Raw genomic sequence first — 21590 nt, forward strand, 5'->3', positions numbered from 1 at the left:
AGAATTCTATATAGGATCCCATAATCAACCCTTATGTTCTATAAGAAAATCCAAGCCAGCCCCGCTTGGTTCTTCCTTTGAGAAACCCTGCAGAGAAACAGCAGAAGAATTTGTGTCACAGTTACAGTGAAAATACATTCAAAGGTCAGTAGGACAATATTCATCATTTTGAGTACAACTTAAAAGATCCTGATTTCAGCTTGCAAACTATCTTTTCAATATTTCAAATCCAAGCAAACACAAACAGGGTTGGATAATTATGAAGGCCACACAAGGAAATCGCTATCTTCTGAAAAAACATCTTCCGAACTACCGCCACTTACACGAACTCCCACACCAGTTCTATTGGGGAATATGTGTTGCGCAATATTTTGGTTCCACCGCTTACGTCACGACTTCTCACTATTGTTTTTACCGGAAATGGAATTTCAGTTGAAAATGCCGATTTTCTCCTAAAATAAGTCGAATTGGACAAAGCTAATTTCAAATTCGTTTTCTACGCTACTTTTTACATAGTATAAGAAAAACATGTATTTTTGGGTTTACATGCCCTTTAACTATACAACAGATGCACGTGAAGTCATAGACTGGCTTTTATTTTGTATTAGTAAACTCCAAGGAACAAGCGGAACGCAAACATCGTCATGTTGATATTTTAGGGAAGGAGAAGGTGGTGACGACGAGGAGCTGCCGGAGGAAGAGTCTGCAGCTTTTAGTGAGTGAAATATTTTCATCTGGTACAAATTCAACATAGCAACCTTGATTTTTGAATGCATATCCACAAGAATGATCAAAGTTAACTCTATTTTTCGCAGTAGATCAGTATGTTCGTGTTGAACGTGATAATTTTACTCCATTTGAATGATAGTTTTGTTTGAAAGTGTAGTCGTTGACCCACCCCCCCCCCCACGTTTCCCTCAGCTTCTGCTGCTCCCAGTTCTGCTTCCCCTGTAGTTAGTAGCTTCAGACGTTTCAAAGAGCATTAGGCTAATTTTTCAGATGATGAAGCTGTTAACAGGCCTGTAAATTATTCTTTCCAATGACATTGTGAGACAGTTTTTGAGAATTATGAGTCACCTGTGAATACCAAAGTGGAACCAGCCCCCTGTTCCTCTTCCTAACCAACCTCCTCCCCAAGTTGGTGGAGTTTAGGAGTATTTCAGTTTTCCAGTTTTCTCTGGGAAATAGATATGCTTGGTGGTATGTCTACAGAAAGGCAGGGAATCTTTAAGAGTTTAGTCTTACCATAGTGCCCCATAGTGTCAGAAGTACATTCATGCAAATGATGATTCCAATTGCTGCACAGTGTGTCATACTAAGGAGTGTCGTTATGATAGTTAAATATTTAGCATACTATTTTACCCTCTGCTTGATTTTAACTGTAGGTAGTGGTTTAAGATTTTTTGTTTCCTTAAAGAAAAATACCAAAGAAGAATAAAAAATGAGCAAAAAACAAATTGAAAATGTGAAGAAAGGAAATACAGAATACCATAGTTGCCACTTTATAGCATTTATCTTTGTCAGCCATGAGGTATGATAGTTGTGTTTTAATTCTTAATTTGTCGGACGGGCCTCCCATTGAATGGTAGGGATAGTGAAAGGCAAAATTATTCACTTGGTAACACTTCAAGTACTGTCCCTGAGCTGAAACACCCCTTATTTTTGTCCAAAAATACTCTTTCACTGTTGATATTAGTTACTGACAAGGGCATACTTAAAACATAGGCATGCTATGCATACAAGAGTATTTTTTTTTTTTTGATGGGTGGGTCAAAATGGGAAACTAAGCAACTGATTTTTGCATTTTTGTAAAAGAAAAAGAGTATTTACCTATGAAAGATTCTGATGAAGATATTGTTAAATGGAGAGCAAAAAAACAAAACCTTCTAGTTTATCAGAAATAACTCAGAGAAACATTTTAAGGTCTATTGCCACTGGTGTCTGAATAATTGTTAGCAAAAATGAACAACATTAGTGCAGAAAAGTGGTGAGAAAAGTATCATATTTCAAAGCATAACAACATGGGCTCTTTATTTGGTAATTGCCTATCTGTACTTTGCCCCATTTGTGTGGAATACATGATAAGATGCAGGCTGTCTAGAAGGAATTGACATGTGATGGGATGAAGTCCTGGGCAGCTAAAAGTGAATTTGATTGGTAAATCAATCTTAGCACATGAGAACTGCATGGAAAATTGACTCAAAGTAGCATTTAGTTCCATGTGAAATTTTTTCAGTGGAGTGGGATTATCTTGTAAAATTGAGGTTGTTTACTGGAAAATGGCAATTATCTGAGAAAGTCTAGTTCATAGCAACAAGTTAACATGTAATTGTATCAGGAAAATACCTTTTAAACACAAGATGACTAACAGAAGCATGGAGAACTTTTAAAAGAGAAAATAAATATATAGTCCACATGACAGTTGACACAGAAAGTAAATATAACTTTGTGATTTTTTCAGCTTTTGCAAAAAGAGCAATCAAAAGGCAAAAACTAGATTATTGATCAAATCTGCTTTATGCAAATGCTTTGCACAATTTTTGAGATACATACCCTAATGCAGAAGTCAGGTTATGCAAGATACATACTCTAATGCGCCCATCCAAGATAAATACCATTTGATATGCCAACATAGGGTCATATATTTAATATTTTTGCTAATAACTCAAAAATCATTAAAAAATGAATCTTTACTCTTTTTCAGGAAATGTGAATTTTCAGGAAATTCTGATCTGTCTGAGTCAGAGCATCTGCTGTATTTATCACTCTTCAGGGGAACAAGCCCCTAAAACTCAGTGCTATGGTTCAGGCTCAGTAAAACACATGCATGCATCATATCTGTTGACATGGTTCAAACAAGAGGTAAAGAAAACTTGTGAATTGTGCCATTTAAGTGATATCAAGAAAAAGGGCAAACCATATATGCTGAGGTAATTGTTATTTCTAAGCCCTTTTCTATTGAGTTGTATTGGTTCAGTTGATCTTCATTTTACCAGGGTCAACATTTTTGTTTTCATTGTCACCTTGTAACCTTTGCCATACCCCTCCCCCCCTGGTCCTCTATTTTTCCCCCCTCCCTCTCTTTGAACTTTTGTCTCTCTCTTCCATGATTCTGTTGGGAAATTGGGCAAAACAAAGGTGTTTGATAGATTAAGGATTTTTCTTTACTGAATGAAGTAGAGGAAGCAAGACAGTGGGCTACAAAGAAAATTGAATTTTTTCAGAACCAAATTTAAAACCATAACCTTGTACTATTTCCAGATTTTCACATTTCTAGACTACCAACTTAAAATACATCCAACTAAGCTAAAGAATTATTGGTATATTTCCAGAATTCCACATTTCCAGACTACTGAGATAAATGTAAGTTAAAGACTAATTTGTATATTTCTAGATGTACCAAGTTAATATGCTTTTGAGTAAGCTAATTGACATATTACATATTTTTACACATTTTTCTCTAAGGTGATGAATTTGATGTGCAGCACATTCCATTGTGATGACATGTTCTGTGCTCTTCTACCCCAAGTTAAAGCCCAATTTGTTTATATTGAGACACAGAACTCCTAACAATAATTGCAGATGTACACATCTTAACCCTTTACTTCCCTGAAGTGATTAACATGTAGCTTCTCCTTTTTGTATCCATAAGGTAATGAGAATACCTTCAAGTTTTTATCTTGATCTAACCTCAAATTCTTGTAATTAATTTACAATGAGATGTATAGCAGCTGAAGGGGAGAAGTAGCAATCAGTCCTTGGAAGTTAATGGGTTATAAGCTTCAGAGAACAAAAAGCATTATGGTTATAAATGTTTTGAATACTAAAGATTAAAATTGTCAGTAGCTGACAGATTCACGTGTTCAGGTATTGAATATTTGTTAACTTGTGAAAGAAACTTGATTAAAAATAGGGTCAAGCAATTTTTTATTGTGTGTTAACCCTTTAAGCCTTTTACTCCCATGAGTGACCAAGACAGAATTTCTCCTTACAATATCAATACAATATCAAGCAGACAAGTGATGGGATTCGAGAAAATATCAGCTAGGGGAGGGGATTATTAGTTGATCCAATACCGAATTCTCCAAACTAAACATGCATATTATGAAAAACTAAACATGATTGTGTATGATGAAAATTTGGACCAGAATTTTCAATATCTGGTTGGGCATTTATTTGAGGTAATAAGCTATTTTCATTTAATTTTTTAAAGATGTTTTATTGCTGGTTTAAGACAGGGTGTGGAATTTTGGTCTAGGTTTAAAATAGGGTTGGAATAATTTTGTATTTCAACCTAAGGTAGGGCAATAGTTGATTTTAAGAAGGGTGCTCTCTCTGCTGAAGAGAAGGCACTACTGGAAAAAGCCTCTATTTTAGCTGATCATGTTTCTCAGATAAATTATTTATAGTTTCGTGTGATATTGAGAAGGCTTTACCGGCCCCCCCTTCCCCCACCCCACCCTCATCGCCTTCCTTTGTCCAATTATTTTTTTTGTTTCGAAACTTATTGTAAAGCTCTTTACTCTGTCTGATATGTCTAACCAACAGCAACACGAAGAATAAATCTGCTTACATGATTTATTCAACAATCATCTGATAAACTTAGGAGTTCTGCTCTTATCTACAAATACTAGTCAGTGAAATCTCAACTGTCAAAGTTTTTCATTTTATCATTGTAATAGTAACAGGCAAAAAATATGTGCAAAAACACTCCAATATTTAAAGCTACTGCATACACCTTAAAAAATTGTGTAACGTAATATGTCGTACACCACTAACCTACAATAAAGTATTTTGTCTTTGAAAAGTAATCGGTTTCCTTATTTACAATTTGTTAACAGTATGAAATTACTCGAACCGGATCGCTTTGATCGAAAAGAAAAACAAACTAAAAAAAGAAAAACAGACTTTAAAAAAAAAAGAAAACTTTTATCCTTGCAAGTGATCTGTATCGTATTTACTCATCTGATCCGCCTATAATCTCCAAAAAAACTTCAATAAACTAACCGGAAAACTATTTCTTGTGAGAGACATAAATGATCAAATCATACTAAAGCATGCAGTAAATTTAGGATCTAAATAAACCAATCATAAAATGATAAAGTTTCCTGAGAGGTCCGAAGTTTTTTTGTTTTCTATGCAGTAAGTTTTGCGTTTTAACTTCAATGTAATTGGTTCGTTTACAAAAAAAGACACTTTGACATCCTTTGTTCTCAATAAACATGTTCATTGGTTCATTTTTCTTCATTTCGATCCGGTTCAAATAATCTCTCTGCTCTGAGCGCTTCACAAACTTTGTTTTCTTTCGTTCATTCACGATATTATTGGTTGTGTTGTAATTGTCACTGAGCTGGTTACCTCACATTTTGAACTGTAAGTGATTATTTAATTTTTTTTCCAGATTTCACAATTATTTGTGAACTGGCGATGTTAGATAATAAGGCGACAGTTAGACTGACTATTGCTAAGTAAATTCTTTGCGTGTTGTTTACCTGCTTTTGTGATGTTATTTGCTGTGAGGTCTAACGTGTGTAGCTGACAGTTGTTGTTGTTGATGGCTTCAGCCAAGTGCTGTGCTCCAATGTCTGAGATGTTATTTGCTGTGAGGTATAACGTATGTAGCTGACAGTTGTTGTTGTTGATGGCTTCAGCCAAGTGCTGTGCTCCAATGTCTGAGATGTTATTTACTGAGAGGTATAACGTGTGTAGCTGACAGTTGTTATTGTTGATGGCTTCAGCCAAGTGCTGTGCTCCAATGTCTGAGATGTTATTGTGTATGAGGTGTAACGTGCGTAGCTGACAGTTGTTGTTGTTGATGGCTTCAGCCAAGTGCTGTGCTCCAATGTGTGAGATGTTATTTGCTGAGAGGTATAACGTGTGTAGCTGACAGTTGTTGTTGTTGATGGCTTCAGCCAAGTGCTGTGCTCCAATGTCTGAGATGTTATTTGTTGCGAGGATTAACGTGCGTAGCTGACAGTTGTTGTTGTTGATGGCTTCAGCCAAGTGCTGTGCTCCAATGTCTGAGATGTTATTTGCTGCGAAGTTTAACGTGCGTAGCTGACAGTTGTTGTTGTTGATGGCTTCAGCCAAGTGCTGTGCTCCAATGTCTGAGATGTTATTTGCTGGGAGGATTAACGTGCGTAGCTGACAGTTGTTGTTGTTGATGGCTTCAGCCAAGTGCTGTGCTCCAATGTGTGAGATGTTATTTCTTGTGAGGATTAACGTGCGTAGCTGACAGTTGTTGTTGATGGCTTCAGCCAAGTGCTGTGCTCCAATGTCTGAGATGTTATTTGCTGTGAGGTCTAACGTGCGTAGCTGACAGTTGTTGTTGTTGATGGCTTCAGCTAAATACTTTGCTGCTTCGTCTGTCAATTGATTTCCTCCGAGGTTTAACCAGCTCAGTTGAGATTTACTACATTTTAACAACTTACAAATTTCAAAACAACCTAATGGACCAAAGTTATTGAAGGCCAAATCTAAATGTGAAATTTGTTGAACATTCTTAATTGCAGTAACTACTGAAGCACAATCAACAGGTGTGAGTTGACAAACATTAAAATTTACCAAATTAAAGTTAATTTGTTGTAGTTTTCTCTGAACTTTTTCCTCCATCTCACTATTTTCGTTAATGCATTTAAATAATGTCACTGCTAAATGTTTTTTGTCTTCAGTCGGCCAACAAGTTAGTTTCCTTGGCTCCATATCCTCTGTCAACTCTTCGTCGTACCACTCGTTTTCTTCCTCTTTAGTTTCCACAGGAAGAAGGTCTGTGATGATTTCGCTCGGTAGGTTTTCTTTCTCGTTCATTAGTCCTGCTAGAAACTGAAAAACCAGCTGCCATTTGCCGTCCGCGATGTTCGTAGAAACAAAGTTCCTCAGTTCTGTTTCATCCATGTTTGCTAGGTGCCTCGCAGCGAAAAACTCTTGCATTGTTAAATGAATGAAACAGAATTGTTGTTCACGTTTTAGCGGGGTAGTTTCACGGTCGGGTAAGCGGTGAAAAAGAGCGCTGCCTTCCAATCCTTCCAATACTTCGTTTCCCCCGAAGACCAGCCTTCCTTCTCTAATTCCTTCAAATGCCATTTTTTCAAGTTTCTCGAATTTCTTTTCCACGTTAGGGGGCAAATTATCTGATTCAAAATCTTCGCGAGTGAAATTCTTGCCGCGGAATTCTTCGTTGTGTCTTAAGTAAAATATTTTCACTGCCTTCTTGTAAATATCTGTTAATTTCGTTGGTAGACTTAGATTTTTAGAACCGTAGAACTTCGCCATTTGAAAGAGACTTGAGCAAATGATGAAGCAACTCGCAGGAATGTAGCATAGAGAGAGAATGTTCCTGTTGCCGCCGATGTGTCGCCATATTGTTTTGCCCGCATGCTTGTCCTCCTCAGCAAATTTGGTTACGTACTCTTCGACTTGTTCGGATGAGAAGCCGAGGATCTCGAAGACTTTGTCGAAATTAACACGCTCGATGCATGACAAAGCCGTAGGTCTTGTGGTTGTCAAAACGGCAGCTCCGTTGAGAAGTTTCCCAGTCGCGAGTTTCTCGTATAGAGCATACAAGGGCATCTTCTCGTCTACGCGGTTTTTAAATTGAGGCTCGAAGTTTTCCTCGCCGATCTTTGACTTATGTTTAAATTCATCGATTCCGTCGAAAATTAGGAGAACTCTTTGGGGGTTCTCAAGGATGTAATTCCAGACTTCATCATCTATGTGATCTGAGGGGGAATGTTCTGACGATGTGAGCAGTTCCCGGAGGCTAAGGTCGGTTGCCGCGTTGAATGCTCTGAATTTGATGAAGAAAGCAGCATCAAAATGAATTTTATCATCAGATGATTCATGGAATACTTTGTTAAATGCCCAGTCTCTGAGGAGTTTGGTACAGCAAAGTGTCTTTCCGATTCCGGGACGACCAACAATCAAAACGTTTTTGTTTTCGTGGTTAAGAATGTCATCCGGCCCTCTTGGCGTTGTGTTTTCCCCACCCGATCTGGTATAGACTTCGAGTTTCTGCCGTCTGTCTCCGTTAAAGTCATAATTAGCCATGTCTGGAACAACGACAAGGTTTGTGTAAATCTGATCAAGAGTCAAATGTTTAGCTGGGCGTCCTTCGCCGGGAGTACTTGAAAAAGGCGACCGGAGTTGGGGAGGTTGATTTGTCTCTTGTTTAATAATTTTCTTTGTATTCTCGATGAATTCCTGAAGCGGTGGTTTTCGGAATTGTTTAAACTTGCTTGGCAGATTCAGGTGAGCCTCTAGAAACTTGAAATTTTCCATGAAACTATCCTCTTTTCGCGCTCGTAACAAAATATAGACGGTTTCTAATAGAATGCCAAAGAGAAAAATTCCGTTCACGACAAGAACAGCGTGCATCCAGGAGTTTTTCTTAGTTGCTCGTTGATTATGACACTCATGCCAGACGCCAGTAGAATTCCTTGGCTGACTCCCTCCAGAGGTTAGATAACAAGGAAAGTTGGGGGGGAAGTCCAGAGGATAAAGTAACTGTTGAAGAACCATGAAGAAAACTCCTAAAACAATCCTTGCGAAAAGTTGACAGCAGTAAGCGATAAACAGCTTTTTACTAGAAAGTGCGTTTCCTTGGTCGCGCAACTGCCTCTCGAGATCATCGTTACGAGCGCTTGGCGACAGTTGATCGACTGTACGGCTCGCTATTTGGGAGTATATAGCACAGACAGTTCCGATGAAGAAAAAGTTCATGATCACAAAGGCATAGATAGGAACATCGCGTTTGTTATACTGCTTCTCGTATAACTCGAAACATCTTCCACGGACAAGGTCGATGTTTTCACTCTTCGCCCCGCCACAGCGGAAATCATACCTGGATTCGCTGTGTTCTGCGTCTGCAAAAATGCCAAGGAAGATTACACCGATCAGGATCCAAACAACGACTGCGGCATGGCTAACTGTGTTAAACGTTTTTGGTTTAAGTAATTCCTTGAGATTATCCATTGTTAGCGTTTGTATTCTCACTGTTTTCGATCAGATGAAAATCGCATCATGTCGTGAGTTGAAATAATGAAAGTATGGTGACTTCCGGTCAGTCATTGCTACAGATTTCACAGTTTCTTTATGATAAGAGCTACAATTGTAGTTCTTGGCAAAGTTACAGCTGTCAACTAACCAATGGTTTGTTTTCACCTGCCATCTTTTCTCGACTACTCAGGAAGCTGATATGGGAAAAGGAGAGAGGAAATTCCCTGAACATATCTTTACTTAAGTGTAGAAATGCACGCGGTGACCGAAATGGCAGATTTAACGAAACTTTTTCAAACCGAGTGGTTGTTCATTTGACGATTTTGACGAATTGTAGTCAAATTCGTCAGAGCGAAATCAGCTTGGCGGATTTCATGATTTTGACGAATTTTCGCCGTTTTTGCATTTCTAGACTTTTCTAGACTTTTCTAGACATTGCATGCATTTCTAGACTTTTTTTCGGAAACTGAAATGGACAGGTGCTGTAAGTGTCATTAATCCGAAATTATTTTGATAGAGGCTTTAAAAAGACAATCACAAGTATGGCGAAGGCTTTTACTTTCTGAGGCAAATTGCACGCTTAGTAGTGTAACCAAAAAAGATGTGACTCGTCGCTGCACAATCTCCTTCACCTTCCCCCTGTACCTAAGCCAAAGTAATTTTCTGACTAGTTACGAGCGTCTCTAATCACGCCTTGGTTGTTCGACTTTCATTTTTCTCACCAGTTTTCAAGATCGATTGACTTGTGCGACTGCCAACTGTGATACAAAAGTGAAGACATAAGAGACATTCCCGTATGAAAATGAAACCACGGATCATTTCCAGCGTCAAAGGTTCTCTATTGTACTGCTTTTAAGAGATTTACATTGATGCAGAGTTCCCCGTCATTTATTTGTTTGTTTGGTTGGTTTTTTTAGTTTCAATTTTTTTGCGAAAGTTAAGGGATAAGAATAAGCACTTAGAGTGAAGAAACGATGTAGGAAAAAAAAAATTTAGGCTTCGACGGGATTCGGACCCGCTCCGAGTTTGAACCTTCTCAGCATTTCAGGCTTCTTTTTGGCAATCACTTCAACTGCAACTTATCTGAGAAGATCGGTTCATCTCCGTTACTCAGTGGTACTTTATGTGGCGAGAACTTAATAACATGATTTTGGTGATACGGTATTTTGCGGGGTTATACTTTTACGATCTCAAAACAAGGCCGGCAATACAAAAGAAGGGAATGAAAATTCGCGATTCAAGCGTTTCAAATTCATTTTAGTTTCCAAAATGTCGTAACTTTTGACGACTGGACGAAAGATATTCGAATGAGTTTGACCAATCTAGCCGATTCAGATGAAGATGATAGCGAGAATCTTTGCAAATTAAAGACAACACCTCGCAACAGAAGGTAAAAAATAAACTGAATTACCAGTAAGACCAGTTAATAAAATTTGTGTTTGCCGATACATATCTTGTATATGTTGTTTTTTTACATTTCAGATCATTTTTTCTGTAATTTAAATGTTCTATAAGGAATTAAATTTCGCGAGGATTTTTATCCGCTGGACAATAATTTCACATTTTTTCTACGGTTGCGAAAAAGGCGAATTCAAGCACCAATAAAGGGTATCACCCTCAAGCCAAAATATCATAGATCTCATATCATGAAGTTCACACTATCGCTATACACCTCGTTCTTACAAATAGGAATATTTACGCGCATCGATTAATTATTTTGATAAAAACAGCATTGTCCTTAAAGTCTTTTTAGTTTAAGGTAGCTGAAAAGAGTTTTCCGAAACACCTACTGACTGTATTGAAAGCGCTCAAAAACCAACACTTCCTCTTCGGTCTCCTCGCTGAGGTTGAACCAATTTCACAATTGTTGACTAAAGGATGGAAATAGTGTGCGTGACTTGACAATCGCTATTATTAGGCTAATGTTATTATACAATTTTTAGGGAATGTGTCGGAAATTCCTCGATCGGTATCCTCGCAACTTCAAGATTTTCTTTTTTGCGATAACGCGCCACTGTTGGGAAGTTTAACGACTTAAATCTAACCGTTTCAACGTTATGATACTGCTAAGTTTACATTTGACTGACTTAAATCAATGTAAAGAAATCGAAAGATTCCTTTTCCTTTTTCGTTGGGTAAATTTTCAACATGTCCTCCTCTTTGTTTTATATCTGTTTGTTGCCAATTGGCGACTTTTGTCGAAATTTCAGCCGCCAGATGTTGTCTCGCAATGGCGACCAAAATGGTCGGAGCTTGGGGAGCTGCGCTAGAGCCTGAAAGATGATAAATTATAAAATGATATGGACAGTTGACAATCCTTGAAGTTTTATTTAGGTTTGTTTCTGACACGAATGTTATAAGTGGAGTATGTTTTCAGGGAAATTTGTTTTCAAATTAAAACAATTGAAATAAAAGTATTAGATACCAAGTTTTGTCTGCATTCATAATTAATAGAGCTAAGCATTTGGTGTCATAAACAAACCACATTACCACAGTTTGAAATGGAAAACAAAACAAAACAGTTTTGGAAGTGCTTTTTTTTCTACTTGGCACCTTGTTTTTCTCTGAAGTCTCTAAATACTTTGTTTGCGTCAACTACAACTTCAAAAGTTTCTATCTTCGCTTCCTTCGAGTTTGATTTTGGCTTCTTGGAAAGAGGAGAGTAAATGAAACCTGAAGCGGACCTTTTGATTTGCTTGTCAGACTGGGAGACAAGTTGACAATGGATCGAAATTAAAATATTTGGGTGACATTGTTAAAAGTTGACAAGAATCGTAATTCATGCACACCCTTAAACCTGTTAAACCGCTGAGGAAGGAGGGCATCGGTGTCTATTAGCAACCGTAATCACTAAAAACACACAATCGCAAAAAAATTAGATCAAAACCGAAAATCGCATGCAAAAGAGCCTTAAATTTCCACATCCTAGTGATCAAAACGCTGATCGATCCGATGCAGTGGTGACAAGTGGAGCATACAGAGCTTTTTGCGGCTACTCGAGATCAGTGGAGACGCATATTTTCCGCTCAGATCGAAGAGAAACGGTACCCAAATAGTAAAAACCGAAGTTTTCCGGCACAAAGACCGAAAAACCAATCTTAAAAATAGCAAAAACCGCAAAACCGAAAACCCCAATACCCCACCTGAAAGTGACTAAGATCTAATTTCTCCTTACAATATCACACCTGAATCAAACATTGAGGTCACAAGAATACAAGGAATTATCACCAAATAAATCAGCTCTTGTTTGTTAAACAAATTCTCCTTACCAGCCCCTCAGAAAATGTATGACAAAAAGTTTGGAGAATATGTATACTGATGTTAGGGAGTAAAAAGGTAAACAAAAATTAGCTGATGGGACTTCAAACAAAAAGGCAGAGATCAGTTTGTTTTTTTATTTTTTAAATCAACATCAATCTAATGGAGGAAACCACTAAATCTGGTCAAAATCAACTAAATAATGATTCAATACTAGTTAGTCTGTACAATTTTTCATAACTGAGCATTGACCATAGTATTCATACAGTCAACTCTTCATTAAACATTGATGTCCTTCCTTCCATTCAGTTGTCATAGGGGAAATTTTATTTACAAATTTCATTCCTTTTTTTTAAATTAATGATTTACTAATATGTTTTCTTTCTTCAAATTTTTCAGTGCGAGATTCCATTCTCTCCTCTAAAAGATGCTGTTATTATCATGGGGAAAATTTTACATTCCTAATGAATAAAAAATATGCTAATTTGTACTTTTCAGTTTTTTTTCATCACATGACAGGTAGTAATATTGTCAGTGTGAAACATTAATACCTGATTAGTGCAAATTACTACAAAACTAAACATAAATTGGAAATAATATTTTACTCCTTTTGTGTTTGTGGTATGATTAAATCTAGAATGAATATTCAAATTGGTTTCTTCAGTGAAATGAGAATTTGTGTGCTTATTTTTGAGCAATGAAACATTTTGATGTGAAGTGACCTCAAATATTTGTTTTCCATTGAAGGTGGAACAAATTGATTTTGTTATCACAGTTGTGTCTGTCTACTTGGTTGGTCCACTTGCATCAAAATTGCATTTAAGCCTGTCAAGATCTCTGGATGCCATATTAGAAAAATCTCTGAATACATCATTGAATGTAACATCACCTGAAACAAAAAAATGACAGCAGTTAGTCCTTTAATCCATGACAGTGACAAGGTTCTAATTTCTCTTTACAATCTATCCCTTAAATCAAATGTTCAAGTCACGAGAATGAAGGAAATGATCAGCAACTAACAAAGTTCTTCATGATTTTACAAATTCTCCTTGTTAGACCCTTGGAAATGTATAGAGAACAGTATGGAGAATATGCATAATGATGTTGGGGTGTAAAGGGTTCACCTTTATTATATGATTATAATTATAATTATATATTTATTATTATTATAATTATATATTTATATAATAATAATTATATATTTATATATATTTTTTATAATTGTAATTATATATTATATGATTATAATTAGTTGCAGAGGGAAATTACTCATCAATCACTCAAAGGGGTGTAAAGGGTTCACCTTTACACCCCTTTGAGTGATTGATGAGTAATTTCCCTCTGCAACTAATTATAATCATGGATTACATAAGTAGAGTGCATTTGATTTATGGTATCATAATATTTTTCATCATACTGCTTGCCCAGAGATATCCAGGGATAGTGGACTTTTGTTGTAGACAAACATGATGAACAATGCCGTGGTTGGATTGCATTGCTTGCCACTCCTTAAATTCACTGATAATTAAAACAAAAACAACAACAAACAAAACAAATCAGAAAGAAATAGATGGAGTACTCTTTAAAAGATCTTACCCTGGGCAATCTCATTATCTTCTCTTATTTCTTCATTCAGTCTTGCCAGTCTCAACCTATAACACAATTTAATTTTACACTGTCTAGTAAATGTTGACAAGTTAGAAATGGACCAAAAGTAGCTATATGTTTACCATAATAGATACCAAAATAACCTGACATCCAAAAACAAGGTGTAGATATAAAATTTACAATTCCTAACAATGATTCTTTAACAAAAGAAGACAATGACTAAAGACTGCTGTGTGAATTCCAATTCCAATTTTTTGGGATTCTTTCATTCACCTCTTGAAGGATAAATAAAAAAACCAGTTCCTAGGAACAGCATCATAATCAGACAACATCTACTGTTATATTGTATTTGTATACTTACAGAGTAACAATATCTGCAATTGTTAGTTTTAGTGCAATTGTAAGAGGCTCCTGAAATTAACCAAAGAAATTGATCAAAGAAACTTTCATGAGCACTGTTTTTAAAGCCACTTGTGACCTTTCATGCAACATCTACTGCTTCCTCTGTTTTCCAAGGGAATACAGATTAATTTGGAAGGAAAGTCTAGCAGTTCATGGGAGGTTGTCTCCAAGGGCTTTTTTCATGCATCACCACATTATGTTCACACTCACCTCTCCATTCTCATCAAGATCATGCTGGTTACCTCCTCGCTTTACAAACAAGAGGATAGGACTGAAAATAAAGGAGCAGTATTAATATAGGTGATGACAGATAGATGATGCCACAGCTGGGTAAACTGTTTTAAGCCCTGGCCACACCACTGTATTGTGTTCTAGAGAAAGACACTATGCTAAGGAAAGAACTGGTTGCTAAGAGCTACAGGAACTAGGTTTAATAACACACAGGTATGGAACTTTTACTGGCACATGTGGTTTAAGTCTTAAACTTACCAATATTCATATGTATTGATAATAACAACTTGAAGCAAGAAAGAAAAAGAAATAAAATGCTTTGCCTTACAGAAACAAGCAAGGTTCTTAATAGACTCACAAAGACTGCAGGAAACAGTGAAGGTCAGAACAAAAATTGTTCTAACAAAATAGTCACAGGCCACATTGACATATGATTGTGTTTTCCAATCTTCTAGGTGAGAGAAGCCTACAGGAACTAGGTTTAAATACACAGTTATGGAACTTTTACTGAAACATGTGGTTGTAAGTCTTAACCTTACCAATATTCATATACTGATAATAACAACTTGAAGCAAGAAAGAAAAAGAAGTTAAATTCTTTGCCTTACAGACACAAGCAAGGTTCTCAATACACTCACAATGACTGCAGAAAACAGTGATGGTAAGAGAGAAAATGGTTTTAATAGAATGTTATTTTTGATCAACTCACCCTGTCTGCCCAAGAAGTGCTGCATGATGAAGTGCACCTCTTCCCCTCTTGTCTTTCTGGTTTATTTTAGCTCCATTTTGTAAAAGGAACTCACAAGCTGGTAATGATCCCTTGAGGAAGAAAAAGAATAATTTCATTACATGATGACCTTTCCATGAAGGAATTGCAAGTACTCAGCATAGCAAACCACCGTCAAGAGAAAGAGTCAAACCTACCCCTAAGACAGACTGGTGAAGTGCTGTTTTTTGTTCATCTTCCTCATTTATCCAGTTCACTTTGGCACCTGAAAATTTTCCATAAATACTTTCATGACTTGTACATTTTTGAGGAAAGTGGAAAGTTACACACAGTTTGTGTGATTACTGTAAGTATCACTTTCCAGAAATGTCTGTGCAGCCATTAAATAAACAATAAGTGCAGCATGTTCTTGTCTACCTTCTGCAAGTGATGCAGCCATAAGAGGAAGACTCTTCCATTCTGCTGCTTTAAAAAGTAACTGCAACAAAAATCCACAATTAAAACAAGCCACAAGCAATGTCATGTACCATTAAACTGTTGACCCCTGAGAGTGACCAGCATCTACTTTTTTCTTACAGTATCACCCATGAATCACACATTAAGATCACAAGAATAAAGGACATGATCACCAACTAAAGAGGCACTAAATTGTTAAACAAATTCTCCTTGTCATCATGTCACTAAATGTATAGAGAACAGTATGGAGAATATGCATGCTGATGTTTGAGTGTAAAGGGTCAATAATCACCACTAAGTATCAACTTAATAACTCTCAGGACATTACAAAACAGCATATAATGACATAACAAATAAATAAATAGATAGTGCAGACCTCTTTATTTGGTAATTAAAGATACATACCCTACTGAGATGAACTCTTTTCAACACAGCAATCACTTTCTCTTTGTCCTCCTGTAGTCTTTTTTCCAGGTCACCATCGCCATTATTCTGCACTCTTTCACAAATGGTTGCCTTGCAAGTCAGACCATCTTCACTTCTGGTTGAATCAAATGAACTTACCCTATCTCTACCCTTGTAAGAAGACATAGCTGCTCCGATGGAGGCTGCCCACCACCTCTCAATGTCTTGACATGATGTTGATGGTGCACTAGTTCTTGGCCTGTCCTCATCATGTGAGTCACTGCTAGCAATCTCATCACTAAGAAAATTTGAAGCAACATGTTCTAACTTTTCAGAGTCTTCACTTGTTACATCCACAGAGAGCATTTCAACAGGGGCACTCTTTCGGTTGTCCATCTTTGACTTTGACTTCATGGCAAGTTTCCTTTAGAAAAGTTTACCTTTTTCAGAGTCTGTTCTCTCAAAGGCCAAATGTGTGCACCTTTCCTCGTGGTGAACTTTCATTCTTGCAAGATTTCTAATGATCCCTTTGTCCAAAGTTTGACAGTTTTTAAGAAAGGTTTCCAAGGAAACAAACTTGTGTTGTACATATTTTAATCATCATCCAAGTCTCACTTTCACCCCTTCAACAAAAATCATGTGATAATTATTTTTCAAAAAATGTTATAAACTAAAAAAATTTAGGAATTAATATTTAAAACAACAAACAGTACCTGCTACTTTGAGGAGTTGGTTTATTTGTATGCGAGTTGACTTTTGCTTCAAGAATTCTGTTGACTAATTCATTTCCCGATTCTGTCATTAACTTAAAAACAAAACCTAAAATTACTACACAACATTCATTTAGTTCTATTTTACCTGTACCTTTTCTCTAAAATTAAAAATATTCCATCACCAAGTCAGAGACTATGCCTTGATCACTTTAAGATGCAAGCCCATTTAAAATTATGCCAGAGCATTGTCCAGTACAACAGTTGCAAACTCAAAACATAGTGCTTACAAATAATAAAAGTATGCATCTTATGTTACCTTGACTTGCTCTGGTTCCTATGCATCAGGAGTCAATGAGCAAACTTTAAAGACATGTACATCCAAACTCCTGTTAAAACAAGCATTACCAAATCGAAATAAAGAATTGAAAAAATAATTTGCAAGCATGCCAGAGTGGCCAGAAAAACCTGTCCTCAGAAAGCTCTAAAAGAAAATAGAGCAGAAAATCTGAGACAGGCCAAGCACAACTCGCATTTCCCACCATTAGACTATACTACAATTGACATACATTGTATAAGCAGACTACCACTAAGTAGCTATAAGAACGATGTCCAGCTTTCTAATAATTTCTGGAAGTTTCTAGAAATTTCTAGAATATGACAGCTTTATTCCAGAATCCTATTCTAGCTTCTTTCAAGAAAACATTTTCCAAGTTTTAAGTTCTTTCAAAAGCTGGAAATAGCTGGAATTTAACACATGCATTAGCTGCTGCCAGAAATTAATAGCTTTTTCCAGTCTATATTTCTTGCAGGAAACTGGAATAAGCTAGAAATAGTTAACAACTAATTTACATTAAGCAAAACTGAGAGAAATTGTCAGCTTAGTCAGTTTCATTTTATTTTAAAGTCTTGAATAAGAAAATGAAAAGATGTACTTTACCTTACAGCTTGCCATACATAAAAGATTCAAAGTAGTAAAACTTTACATAACTATCATTGGCTCTTTTTTTTTTTTTAAATTCTAGATCTACCTTTTCAAGATCAGTGGGATCTTTTCTTTTTTGTTAGTAGCGGTGATCAGTGATTTGATATTTACAATAATGTTTCTGGAAACCCTGAGTAATTAGATTAATCCGTTTTGGGCAGGTACACTTGATGTACAGTTATAAGTCACCTGTCATTGAAAAATGGATTCTCAACATGCTGATTTTTTTTCATAATGCAAAGCCACTATTCAATATTTATTAGCAGATTTGTCTGATTATACAGTCATCTAATCAGTGACTAACATTGTTGGTTTTAAACAAGTTTCTCTTAATCAATTAAGAACTCCGACAAATTCTGTTCACCGCAGAGTTTTGAATAAGAAATTTGCATAAGGGCATTTACACTAATGAAAATACAAGATACAGCTAGAATAGATTGTTTCTGTTATCTTCCTGTTTGTGTTTAGTCCAAATTTTTCTTGAGAATGAACAATTGAGAGTCACATTGTGACTACCATTGACACCTTGAGAATGGTTGCTTTTGTGAGGCCTCACGTTATGAAGAGCCAACTTTGCAGAGAGATACTTAACACTACAAGTACAATGATAAATAAGTAAATGACTCACTTTTTTGTTCATTACAAACAACATTATCGACAATGATCACAGCAATTCGGAGCCCTAGCAACACACTAATTGTTTGGGTTGCCAGAAAGGTGAATGATTTCCTCAAGGATACAGTCCACAGCGATCGTGTACATGAGAGCCGTCGTTGCAGCGATCAACTGGTCAGCGGTGAAATTCATCGGCATTTGGTAAACAAACATGGCGGATCGGCAGTTGTGGTTGCAACGACCGCTTGCTTCACAAAAAATGCGAAGTGTGTCCAGAGCATCCTTTACTTTGTAGCGGAGGACTTTGTTACGGATTTTTTTTATTAACTTTGCAAGGAAGAGTGATGCTTGGACAGAATGGGCGCGAAGCGAACAAGAAGAATAACCATCTGGCAAACCTTGCCCCTGAAGAATTTCACATGTGTTTATTTTCGAACCACGCCAGATTGTGATATTTATCGCCGACTTTGAAGTGACCACAGCTTTTCAATACGATCAAAGCAAAAGTCCCACCAGATTTGAATTTGGAAGCGTCTGTTCGCGGTGTGACATTCATATCTCCACGTGTTTTACCGTGATCGTCCTTGGCGTCCGTTTTAACTTTCAGTCTCGTCCTGTTCAACTGAGTTCTGTTTAGGTTTGATTTCCGAAAATGCCAAAGCACAGGTACGTTGTTGTTGACTGAGGATCGTGGGGAGTGTAGGCGCAGAGTTCCTCGAAGATCATCGTTCGTGATCCCTTCAATGTGAGAGAAGGAGATAAATGTTCACTGCAAGGAACAGATCCAGCGACAAAGAGACCCATGTTGTTTCAGGGACATGTTCTTGCAGTATTTGGTGAGTTTATACACCCAGTATTCTTCTCAATTACATTGATTTTCGTTTTGAAGTGCTACAAATACTTGGTAAACCCGTTTTCTTTCGAATTCCTTGGTTTGATCTTCACATCACTGCTCGTTAAAACATAAATCTCAAGAATTTTGACTTCAAACAGGTTTTCGATTTTGACGGTTCTTTTCATTCTTAGCTTTATGTCTATGCTCTCTCGTTAATATCTTTTTCATGTCAAAACTATAGTCAGGAGACATTGGTCAAGTTAATAAAGGATGCTACCGATGCAAAGTCAGCTGTGGAGGCACTAGCAAGGCAGCTGTTCTCAAGTGAGGAACTGCAGAATTCATCAGTCGCTGGCTTTCAGTGCAATAAAGATTATGAAGCAAGACCAGGCCTGAGTCCATCAAGGTGGAGCATTTTAGAAAGTGAGTTAATTTTAAAGTTGTATTTCTTTAATTATTTATATACACCTATATGTGCTCACTGTTTTTGGTTTTGTGTCACAGGTCTTGGGTGCATTTCCTTGACTTTTGTTTAAAAAATATATGCATTACACATTGATGGAAGCTGAAAGAAAAGTTCTGATCATTATGGTCACATGTCAAAATACTGCACATACATACTGTCATACTACATGCTGTCAAATGGTCAACATTTCCAACTACATTTGCACTTCAAATAACATAGGCAAACCAGCTTACATGTATGTGTTTACAGCCTTTTTGCCACTCAATTGAAATTACCTGAAGATTCATTTGGGAGGGTGCAGCTCATAGATTGTGCCATTTGGCGCGTGGAATGGAGTGCAAGGGAGTATCTACAAACAGAACAATTGCAGCCTCCTGAATGAATCAGCACATAATATGAATTAGGTGGCAACAAGGATGCACACATGTAAGCTGACTGCATCTATCTACTGGTTTAAATTCAGCAATTAAAAATTCAGTAATGAACATATGATTAAAAATAATTCAAGTTCTTTCAGGAAGAGTTCCCCTGTATAATTTATGTTTTTCACTATACAGTTTCAAATGTAACATGCTTTTTACTTAAACTGCTTGCATTTACTTTTTCCTTTTTACAGGTATTGTGCTAAGGAAAGGATTCACTGCAGCTACAAGGTCATCTGTGAGAAAGAAACTTGGCCTGGTTCTAAAGAAGGCCAGAGCAAATAAAGAAAACAAGGCCAGAGCAAATAAAGAAAAAAAGGCCAGAGCAAATAGAGAAAACAAGGCCAGAGCAAATAAAGAAAAAAAGGCCAGAGCAGATAAAGAAAACAAGGCCAGAGCAAATAAAGAAAACAAGGCCAGAGCAGATAAAGAAAACAAGGCCAGAGCAAATAAAGAAAACAAGGCCAGAGCAAATAAAGAAAACAAGGCCAGAGCAAATAGAGAAAACAAGGCCAGAGCAAATAAAGAAAACAAGGCCAGAGCAAATATAGAAAACAAGGCCTGAGCAAATAAAGAAAACAAGGCCAGAGCAAATAAAGAAAACAAGGCCAGAGCAAATAAAGAAAACAAGGCCAAATGCAGAGGACAAGAACAGAGAAAGCTCTAGGAAACATTTTATTCTGCATGTTTTTTTTTATCAAAAAAGACAATTTTTTTTCAGTTCAGGACATGCATAGCAACAAAGAAAAGACTTTATGTAACATATATTTTGGATAATTCATTTTTACTGTATAGAATTTCAAATAAATTTGTTCAGGGTATTGCTGGCAAAAAAAAAAAGCACTATTCTTGTTTTTGTTGGGCATGTGGATGCTACAAACAAAAAGCCTGTTAAGATTCATGGTAGATTACAGTCTTGGTCTTGTTTGATACATCTAATAAATTAGTTGCAAGTAAAAGTTATTATAGTCATTAGTCAGAGTGAATCATCATGAAATTAACACCTGAAAAAGCTGGACTAAATGTTGAAAAAAAATTTAAAATCTAGAAAATGCTAGAAAAAGCTGGAAATTGATACATTATCCATATCACGGCTTCTTTAAGGAGCATGAAAGAATTTTCTAGAAAACTCTAGAAATCTACATTTTGTAATAAGCTGGAAAAAACCTGATTTTATCCTATTTTGTGATTTCTGGAATAAGCTGGCAAATTCTGGCAGATTCTACCTTGATTAGCATGTTTCATTAACATTCTAGAATGGTCTAGAATTTTCCGGAGAGAAAACTGGCAAATTCTAGAAATTTCTTGAAATTTTCTAGAAATAACAAGAATATTCATGTCTTATTTTGCAAGGGACGTGAACGATGTTACTGCTGAAACTTCGCAGCCTTGGTGTGTCACCATCAGCATTAGCATGGTTCAAAAGCTACCTCAGAGGAAGCACGTTCGTATCGGGAATGTAGTCTCGCAGTCTCTT

The 21590-nt window shown here is 36.6% G+C and overlaps 3 protein-coding genes and 1 long non-coding RNA gene across 15 annotated transcripts; 2 read left to right on the plus strand and 2 right to left on the minus strand.

Moving 5' to 3' along the window:
• Positions 1-576: 576 nt before the first annotated feature.
• Positions 577-3923, plus strand: LOC149041047 (uncharacterized). Of its 3 annotated transcripts, none has more exons than XR_016189079.1 (4): positions 577-715; positions 2705-2930; positions 3333-3363; positions 3466-3704. It is a non-coding gene; the product is annotated as an uncharacterized LOC149041047 (long non-coding RNA). The 3 variants fall into 3 exon arrangements; XR_016189078.1 differs by having other exon boundaries at positions 2705-2862; positions 3262-3363; XR_016189080.1 differs by lacking the exon at positions 3333-3363 and having other exon boundaries at positions 2705-2862; positions 3466-3923.
• A 1372-nt stretch (positions 3924-5295) lies between these two features.
• LOC149041048 (uncharacterized) lies at positions 5296-9081 on the minus strand. Of its 2 annotated transcripts, XM_089214245.1 has the most exons (2): positions 5689-9081; positions 5384-5600 (listed from the first exon to the last, which is right to left on the minus strand). In XM_089214245.1, exons 1-2 carry the CDS (start codon positions 8968-8970, stop codon positions 5523-5525), a joined length of 3360 nt encoding a protein of 1119 aa, XP_089070371.1. In that variant the 5' UTR covers positions 8971-9081; the 3' UTR covers positions 5384-5522. The 2 variants fall into 2 exon arrangements, with proteins under 2 accessions (XP_089070370.1, XP_089070371.1); XM_089214244.1 differs by having other exon boundaries at positions 5296-9081.
• A 3289-nt stretch (positions 9082-12370) lies between these two features.
• On the minus strand, positions 12371-18574 carry LOC149041049 (arf-GAP with coiled-coil, ANK repeat and PH domain-containing protein 2-like). 9 transcript variants are annotated; one of them, XR_016189059.1, is made up of 11 exons: positions 18404-18574; positions 17110-17179; positions 16794-16875; positions 16081-16703; positions 15637-15697; positions 15417-15484; positions 15202-15311; positions 14473-14533; positions 14222-14271; positions 13556-13904; positions 12371-13376 (listed from the first exon to the last, which is right to left on the minus strand). XR_016189059.1 is itself a non-coding variant. In XM_089214293.1 (11 exons), exons 4-11 carry the CDS (start codon positions 16492-16494, stop codon positions 13038-13040), a joined length of 765 nt encoding a protein of 254 aa, XP_089070419.1. In that variant the 5' UTR covers positions 16495-16703; positions 16794-16875; positions 17110-17179; positions 18404-18574; the 3' UTR covers positions 12371-13037. The 9 variants fall into 9 exon arrangements, 8 of the variants coding, with proteins under 8 accessions (XP_089070419.1, XP_089070413.1, XP_089070414.1 ...); XM_089214293.1 differs by having other exon boundaries at positions 12371-13141; positions 13849-13904; positions 16240-16703; XM_089214287.1 differs by having other exon boundaries at positions 12371-13141; positions 13849-13904.
• Positions 18575-19084: 510 nt separating this feature from the next.
• On the plus strand, positions 19085-21072 carry LOC149041050 (uncharacterized). Its single transcript, XM_089214302.1, has 3 exons — positions 19085-19226; positions 19467-19648; positions 20308-21072. Exons 1-3 carry the CDS (start codon positions 19153-19155, stop codon positions 20676-20678), a joined length of 627 nt encoding a protein of 208 aa, XP_089070428.1. The 5' UTR covers positions 19085-19152; the 3' UTR covers positions 20679-21072.
• Positions 21073-21590: the final 518 nt, after the last annotated feature.

Source organism: Pocillopora damicornis, chromosome 8 (genome assembly GCF_964200805.1).
Source record: "Pocillopora damicornis chromosome 8, jaPocDami1.2, whole genome shotgun sequence".
NCBI classification, from domain to species: domain Eukaryota; kingdom Metazoa; phylum Cnidaria; class Anthozoa; order Scleractinia; family Pocilloporidae; genus Pocillopora; species Pocillopora damicornis.

Bases quoted from the DNA above. Each gene is read 5' to 3' on its own strand.
- LOC149041048 (XM_089214244.1), bottom strand. From the start codon at position 8,970: ATGGATAATCTCAAGGAATTACTTAAACCAAAAACGTTTAACACAGTT.
- LOC149041049 (XM_089214286.1), bottom strand. From the start codon at position 16,494: ATGAAGTCAAAGTCAAAGATGGACAACCGAAAGAGTGCCCCTGTTGAA. The intron at 15,485-15,636 runs GTAGACAAGAAC...GAAAATTTTCAG, and splicing joins GGCTGCATCACTTGCAGAAG to GTGCCAAAGTGAACTGGATA. The intron at 14,534-15,201 runs GTGAGTTGATCA...CTTTATTTTCAG, and splicing joins GCACTTCTTGGGCAGACAGG to TCCTATCCTCTTGTTTGTAA.
- LOC149041050 (XM_089214302.1), top strand. From the start codon at position 19,153: ATGTTCACTGCAAGGAACAGATCCAGCGACAAAGAGACCCATGTTGTT. The intron at 19,227-19,466 runs GTGAGTTTATAC...TCAAAACTATAG, and splicing joins ACATGTTCTTGCAGTATTTG to TCAGGAGACATTGGTCAAGT. The intron at 19,649-20,307 runs GTGAGTTAATTT...TCCTTTTTACAG, and splicing joins AAGGTGGAGCATTTTAGAAA to GTATTGTGCTAAGGAAAGGA.